This window comes from Chiloscyllium plagiosum, chromosome 14 (assembly GCF_004010195.1).
Source record: "Chiloscyllium plagiosum isolate BGI_BamShark_2017 chromosome 14, ASM401019v2, whole genome shotgun sequence".
NCBI lineage: Eukaryota > Metazoa > Chordata > Chondrichthyes > Orectolobiformes > Hemiscylliidae > Chiloscyllium > Chiloscyllium plagiosum.
Genome location: NC_057723.1, coordinates 14,332,049 through 14,340,793, shown reverse-complemented (window position 1 = coordinate 14,340,793; position 8,745 = coordinate 14,332,049). Strand labels below are relative to the sequence as shown.

Genomic DNA, 8,745 nt, shown 5'->3' with positions numbered 1-8,745 from the left:
CCAAATACCTGAAGCCCTCCCTCCTACACCATCCTTGCAGCCACGTGTTCAATTGCACTCTCTCCTTATTCCTTGCTTCACTGTCACGTGTCACCGGCAACAACCCAGAGATGACGACTCTGTCCGTCCTAGCTTTTAGCTTCCAGCCTAACTCCCTGAGCTCCTGAATGACCTCCCCACCCCTCTTCCTACCTATGTCGTTGGTATATCATAGCATGGATAGGATGAATAGTTGGAGTCTTTTTCCCAGGGTGGAATGGTCAAATGCTAAAGGGCATAGGTTTAAGGTGAGTGGGGAAAAGTTTAAAAAAGATGTGTGCAGTAAGTTTGTTACACAGGTGGTCGGTGCCTGAAATTTGCTGCCAAGGGAGGTGGTAGGAGCAGACATGATAGCAATGTTTAAGAGGCATTTAGACAGACACCTGAACAGGCAGTGAATGGAGGGATACGGACCATGTGGAGGCAGTTGGGGTTGGTTTAGAATAGCACCATGGTTCATGCAGACACGGTGGGCTGAGGTACCTGCTCCTTTGTTGTATTGTTCTATGTTCTAACAATGGAAAACCCAGTTATGTCCTAAAAACTAACATCTAATCCATTTCATCAATCTACTCTCAATCATCAGCAAAGCAATGCAAAGTGTCGTTAAAAGTATGATCTAGCAGCTTTTATTCAGCGGTAAATTGCTTGCTAATGCACATTTCGGGTTCTTCCAGGCCTACTTTGTAAAACTGAATTAGAGGTAAGGTCAAAATCACTGCCTTTACATCAAGGCAGCCTATCACCAAGAAACCCCAATACAACTGAACATTGTTTGGGGGTGGGGAGATGATTCAGTGGATGATGCTCATGGTTTTTTAGAGACTAATTACATTGGACTTTGCTGCAAGAGTTCCTCGTGGTACAGCCCTAAGCCCAACCATCTTCAGCTGCTTTCACAATGTTAAAAATCACACAACACCAACCTGATGAAGGAGCAGCATTCCGAAACCTAGTGCTTCCAAATATACCTGTTGGACTATAGCCTGGTGATGTGTAATTTTGAACATTGTCCACCCCAGTCCAACACCGGCTCATCCAAATCATGCTTTAACAATAACTTTTCTATCATAAGGTGGGGATGTTCATTGATGACTGTATAACGTTCAGTGCCATTCAAGATTTCTCAGATACTGAAGTATACCATGCTGCAAGAACTGACAATATTTTGGCTTTGACCTATAAGTGACAAGTAACACTCATGTAACAAAAGTGTTGAAAAATTACCTTCTGCATGTCAGAATCAAATCATCATCCACTGACATTCATAGAACATAGAACAGCACTGACCTGTGAAATTAATCTGATGCCCATCTAACCCATACAGTTCCATTATTATGCCTATGTATACCCATATAAATGCCCTTAAGTTCAGCGAGTCTACTACTGTTGCAGGCAGGCCATTCCATGCCCCTACTACTCTCTGAGTAAAGAAACTGCCCTTGATATCTGCCCTAAATCTATCACCCCTCAATTTAAAGCTATGCCCCCTCGTGGTAGTCTTCACCATCCGAGGAAAAAGGCTGTTACTGTCCACCCTATCTAACCCTCTGATTATCTTATAAGTCTCGATTAAGTCACTTCTCAACTTTCTTCTCTCCAATGAAAACAACCTCAGTTCTCTCAGCCTTCCCTCGTAAGACCTTTCTTCCATACCAGGCAACATAATAGTAAATCTCTTCTGAACCCCGTTTCCAAAGCTTCCACATTCTTCCTGTAATGCAGTGACCAAAACTGTGCGCAATACACCAGGTGCAACCTTACTAGTGTTTTGTACAGCTATAGCATGACCTCGTGACTCTGAAACTCAATTCCCCCACCAATAAATGCCAACACACCATATGACTTCTTAACAACCCTATCAACCTGGGTGGCAGCTTTCAGGGATTTATGCACCTGGACATTGAGATCTCTTTGTTCATCTATGCTGCCAAGAATTTTACCATTAACCCAGAACTCTGCATTCCTGTTACTTCTTCCAAAGTGAACCACCTCACAATTTTCCGCAATAAACTATATTTGCCACTTCTCAGCCCAGCTCTGTATCCTATCTATATCTCTCTGTAATGGACAACATCCTTCATCACTATTCACAACTCTACTGACCTGAGTGTCATCCGCAAATGTACTAGCCCATCCTTCTACTCCCACATCCATATCATTTATAAAGGTGACAAACAGCAGTGGCCCCAAAACGCATCCTTGCAGCACACCACTGGAAACCGAGCTCCAGGATGAACAGTTCCCATCAACAACCACCCTCTATCTTCTTTCAGCTAGCCAATTTCTGACCCAAACCGCTAAATCACCCTCAATCCCATGCCTCTGTATTTTGTGCAATAGCCTACTGTGTTGAAGCTTATAAAACGCCTTACTGAAATCCATGCATACCACATCGACCATTTATCTTCATCCACCTGTTTTGTCACCTTCTCAAAGAACTCAATAAAGTTAGTGAGACACGATCTACTCTTCACAAAATCATATTAAGTATCCCAAATCAAATTATTTATTTCCAGATGATTATAAATCCTTTCTGTTATAACCTTTTCCAACACCTTACCCACAACCGAAGTAAGGCTCATTGGCCTATAATTACCTGGGTGTCCCGACTCCCCTTTTTAAACAAGGGAACAACATTTGCTATCCTCCAGTCTTCTGGCACTACTCCTGTCAACAATGATGACATAGAGATCAAAGCGAAAGGCTCTGCAATCTCCTACCTGCCTTCCCAGAGAATCTGAGGATAAATCCCATCCGGCCCAGGGGTCTTATCTATTTTCAGATCTTCCAAAATTGCTAAAACCAGCTTGTTGTCAACCATAATCCCATCTAATCCTGTAGCCTGTATCTCATTAATATTGCCCTTTTCCAATGTGAATACTGACTAAAAGTATTCATTAAGCACTTCCCCTATTTCCTCAGATTCCACACACAACTTCCCACTACTATCTTTGATTGGCACTAATCTTACTCTAGGAGAAAGTGAGGACTGCAGATGCTGGAGATCAGAGCTGAAAATGTGTTGCTGGAAAAGCGCAGCAGGTCAGGCAGCATCCAAAGAACAGGAGAATCGACGTTTCGGGCACAAAGCCCTTCTTCAGGAATGAGGAAAGTGTGGTAAAAGGTAGGGAGGAGGGACTTGGGGGAGGGGAGTTGGAAATGCGATAGGTGGAAGGAGGTCAAGGTGAGGGTGATAGGCCGGAGTGGGGTGGGGGCAGAGAGGTCAGGAAGAAGATTGCAGGTTAGGAAGGCGGGAAGAGCGCCTCATCTTCCGCCTAGGAACCCTCCAACCACAAGGGATGAACTCAGATTTCTCCAGTTTCCTCATTTCCCCTCCCCCCACCTTGTCTCAGTCAAATCCCTCGAACTCAGCACCGCCTTCCTAACCTGCAATCTTCTTCCTGACCTCTCTGCCCCCACCCCACTCCGGCCTATCACCCTCACCTTGACCTCCTTCCACCTATCGTATTTCCAACGCCCCTCCCCCAAGTCCCTTCTCCCTACCTTTTATCCTGCTGGACACACTTTCCTCATTCCTGAAGAAGGGCTTGTGCCCGAAACGTCGATTCTCCTGTTCCTTGGATGCTGCCTGACCTGCTGCGCTTTTCCAGCAACACATTTTCAGCACTAATCTTACTCTAGTCATTCTTTTATTCCTGATAAACCTATAGAAGCCCTTAGGGTTTTCCTTGATCCTATCCGCCAACAACTTCTCATGTCCCTCCTGGTTCATCTTAGACCTCTCTCTAGATCTTTTCTGGTTAACTTATAACTCTCAAGCCTCCTAACTAAGCCTTCACGCATCATCTTCACATAAGCATCCTTCTTCCTCTTGACAAGAATATTGCCATCGCTGAATTGGAACAATCAACATTCTGGAGGTTACGATTGACCAGACACACAGTTTGACCAGTCAAATAAACACTGTGTGATTACAAGAGTTGGTCAGAATCTGAGAATTCTGCTGGGAGTGGCTCACTTCCTGACTGCCCAAAACCTGTGTGCCACCTGCATGTCACAATCAGGTTAATGATGGAATAGTCTTCACTTGCCTGGTATAAGTGCAACTCCAGCAACAGTCCAGAAGCTCAACATCATCCAAAGCAATTGCACACTAAATGGCCATCCCACCGAGCATCTTAAGCACTCAATCCTTTCACCGCTGATGCTTAGTAGCTATGGTATTCACTATCGACAAGATGCAATGCAGCAATTTGCCAAGTCTTTTATGTCAATATGTTCCAAATTCGCAACCTCTACCACCATGGGATCACCGCTTACTGCAACTTCCTCACTAAGTGATACATTATTCTGGATATCGTTCATTGGAGCTATATCGGATACCTTGGAACTATATCGTTCATTCACCGTCACTGGGTGAAAGACCTAAAACTCCCTTTGAAATAGCATTTTGGAAGTACCAATACCCCATGAATTACAATGGTTCACATAGATATCTTCTCAAGGGCAATTTGGGATGCGCATCAACTGATTGTCTCACTGGTGATGTTCATATCCCATGAAAGAGCAAAGGAAAGTTTAGAGATCTGTTGCTAGAATTGTCCAATTAAAATGCAAAAACCTAGAATAAGATACCAAAAATGACCGCTAGAACTATTCGGAATGATTGAACCGACTGGAACTCTTTTCTCTCTGAGATGAGGAGATGACCTAATAGCAGTCTTTAAAATCATGAGTGGATTTGTTTGGTAAATGTGGAGAAGATATTTACACTTGTGGGAAGTTCAGTGCTAAAAATTATAAAGATATCACAAAAACATAGACAAATTCCTGTATTTAATGAGTGGTGAGAATACGAAGCGCATTACCATGTAGTAGTAATTGAGGTGGTTAACATAGATGCCTTTAACAGGAAGCTAGATCTGTACATGAGATGTAATAGAAGGCTATGTTAATAACTTTAGTTGAAACAAATAGGAAAAGGGAAACAAAAAGGCTAGCATTGATCTTTTGGACTGAATGGCTTGTTTAGGGTCTTTTAGACTTCAGTGTAATTCTATCCATTATCTCTGGATATCACTACCCGACCACTTCTTGTAGTGAAGATGCATCCTTGATTTCTCAATCAGGCTTTTAGACACTGATAGATTTATTCTGACTGGTGGGAATTTTGTCGCAAGCTCACTACACATAAGGGACCTGGTTCTGCGATGATGGGTTGACGTTCAGTGATGATGGAGGAATGGTTGAAATTAGAACATTGCTGTTAGGAAGGCAGTGACAAGATTAACTGATCAGTGTTTCAGGATGGGCATCAGTGCCCACTTCAGCATCCCCAGGGAAAAAGAACTTTTCTCTTTTAATGGACATTTGGCGACTCCAGTGGCAAAGTGCAAAAATAGGGTAGTCTTCCTAAAACTACGCAAGGTTCTAATTCGACCACATCTGGAGTACTGCAAACAGTATCTCATGAAAGATGTACTGGCATTGGAGGCAGTCTAGAGAAGGCTCACTCCGTTGAGCCCAGCTATAAAGGTATTTCTGCAATGAGGGAGGGAAGTTGCTTGGAGTTTAGAATAATGAGGGGAGACCTCATTGAAACATACAAGGTTATTAGGGGGGCTTTAATAGAGTAGATGTTGAGAGATAGATTCCCGGTTGTGGGACAATCTAGGACCAGAGAGCATAATGTCAGAATTGGGGATAGCCCGCTAAAACGGAGATGAGGAAGAATTTCTTTGAGGGTATGTATCTGTGGAATTCTTTACTACAGAGGCAGGGGTCATTGTAGAGGCTGGGTCATTGTATACATTCAAGACTGAGATAGAGAGATGTTTAATCAGTAAGAGAATCAAGGGTTATGGTAAAAGCCAGGAAATGGAGTTAAGGATTACCAGATCAGCCATGATCGCATTGACTGATGGCATAGGCTCAGTTGGCTGAATAGCCTACTTCTTCTCCTATGTCTTATGAATAATGAGCCTAATGTTAGGTGAAGGCTCTTTGAGTGAATTTAAATTGGTTCCATTAATGTGTAGACGTCAACAAGGATAGCATGGGACATATTTGTGAATCTTACCATTCTAGAGTGACTAATGAAAGATTATCAATGTTCAGGACCAAGTATAAAGATTTGTTTTTGAAGTTCTGGATGACTACCAGCACAGGTGAAACTTTTCAGGAAGGATAAGGAGAAACTTAGGTGTGCATATGGAAAGTGAAGTACGGGAACATTAAATATTTGCATTCTATATTTTAAAATGCTAAACATGTCTGTCATTTTACCACAGACAATTATCCAAAGAGCACGAGGACCTGCAACAGACTTTGGAGAAAGAAGCTATGGCCAAAGAACGACTTTGTCAGGAGAAAGACGAACTGGTGTGGAAACTGCAAAATGGAAATGTGTCACCTACTGTAGAAACTTCATGGAAACCTCTTCACTCTGAGTCATTAGACTTATCTTTAAGGTGACAGTAAATATCAGAAGAAAAGGAATTTGACAAAAAAACTCAACAATCTTGATATTGTCCTCCTCTGAGACAAGTTGGAAACATCTACCTCAACATGCTTGATTTTGATTGTCTCAGTGAATTTCAGCCCTGAACTGCTGAGAGCCATCAGCTGAATTTTAAAAAGGCCACATCACTGCAATGTTACCAATCTCCAAAGGAATTATGAGTTGAACTGATGATGGACTTGGATGAAAGGAGAATTAAACTTTGATTTATATGATCCATCCTGCACATTTATGCAACTGTGTTTAGCTCTGAGACACTTTATTAAAGGGTATTTGCTGTTTGTTTATTTTCCTTCACAATTTCAGATACTTTAAAGTGTTCTTTGTTTTATCAAAATGGCACCAATTTGAGCTGCATGCTTAGTGAAGTTAGTCTTCCTTGACACTTATTCACTCTTCCATTTAGAAAAAGCAAAAATGATCTTATTTTTATGTTAAAAATAAAAATGTTCATCCTCGCAGTTAATCCCTATAATTGATAGTGGGCCATGTAGATCATGATACTAGTCACAGTTCATCAACATATAGTCACCTTTAATGGAAGAAAAAATTCTAATTATTCATGAGGTAAGAAGTACGATAGCCATGTGAAATTCTTAAATATTACAAAGTGAAAGCTGGCATTATGCACAAATACAAACAGGAATTAATCTCAGTTTTTATTTGCATATTACTCATTGTTTAGAAAGTACAAAATAAGTACAATGCTTAATACATTAGCTGTAAATGATAATGTTTACTTGCATCTCAAAACATAATTATAAGCGCTTTGTAACATTACAGTTGTATTTAGAATGAGCAGTTAGGTCAGATCGTTCAGAAGTTTTAAAAGATTCCCAATTCCTCCTGCAAAGTATCTTCTGGATTCCTCAGGTTTTCCATAACGAATTGTTTGTGTCTTCAGTTATACTGTTGGTGCTTGATAATACCTATGTACACTATTGCAGAGGACAGTCCACAGTCCTTGTTAGAAAAGAACTTTGGAAGTCAGCTCCCTCACCCCATTGAAACTGCCAACAGCCTATAACCTCCATATGTTTCCAATGAAAGTGATGATGCTAAATAGCGTGGTGATAATCAAAGAGCTCTACAATAAACTCAGGGTAATGCAAATAGTTCACAGACAATTGTAGTACACACACAGTACTCAAAAATACCAGTCAGTCAGATAAGTGAACTGCAGAATATTAGGAAAGCCAGATAATCAGAAAGAAGTGCAGACCTGGAATAAGTAAGAATATGCAATACTAATAAATACAGAAAATAATAGCACTTTATAGATTTTAATGAATAATTAGAATTTTGCATTAGATTCTGAAGCCACCAATTGTATTTAAAATAATGGAATGGCAAAAGTTTCAAAGAAAAAATTGAATGATTGTTCTGGCTTCTGCACTTGTATTTCCTTTGGGTTTGTGCAGCATTTAAAAATACCTGACTGCTTTTCTTCAGTTCTCTAAACAAAGGCAGGTCTGACCCACAGTGCCTGAACTTTCTCCATGAAGATGGCAAGGAGGCAATTCCTGAAATCTCCCATCTACAATAAGGATCAAACCTCATGCTATTGGCATCAATCTAATCCCCACCAGCTTTCTAACTAATTGAGCCAATTGGCTTCAAACAAACAAGGCATCCAAGTTCAGAGCTATGAATGGTTACAGTAGAGGCTCCAATTATTTTCCATAATATAGATGACTAAGAATCTTTCCCAGCCTTGCCATCTGCCATAGGCAAATGTAGTAAGATTTTACAAATTGATACTCAACCTCTTTAGGCACATTAAAAATGCACCTTCCTTGGCCATCAAGTCCTGGAATGGGATGCCAGAGTTTCTAGCTCGAAGGCAGGAACACTACCACAGCACCACCAGACCTCCCTGCCTTTACACGTAGCTAGAAATATTAGGGTTTAATGTCACTCATTACAAATAATGTAGTTATTGAAGGATGTTTGGACTGACTTAGCTGATTATCAAAAAGGAAATGTATTCACTGTATATTTTATATCCCACCTAACACAAATGGTGCAATCATATTGGGTATATGTAAAAGATGAGAATTTTAATTGATTTGAATTTTCATAACAGCATACAAATAAAGAAGTGTTTTTTTTTTCTAATTTAATGTGTCTCATTTGCTCAGGCTTTTTAAGCTGAAAGTTTAGATTTCATAACTCTTGAGACCAGAAATTCTATACTAAATTCTTATGAGGAAAGTTTGAGA

At 40.7% G+C, this 8,745-nt stretch overlaps 1 protein-coding gene across 1 annotated transcript in view; it reads left to right on the top strand.

Annotated features, from left to right (window-relative positions):
- Positions 1-8,636, top strand: part of LOC122556509 (coiled-coil domain-containing protein 69-like) — a 64,170-nt gene extending 55,534 nt beyond the window's left edge. Inside the window, exon 9 of the mRNA XM_043703223.1 lies at positions 6,294-8,636. Coding sequence (XP_043559158.1) covers positions 6,294-6,477 — 184 coding nt within the window. The 3' untranslated portion in view covers positions 6,478-8,636. The remainder of the gene's footprint in view (positions 1-6,293) is intronic.
- Positions 8,637-8,745: the final 109 nt, after the last annotated feature.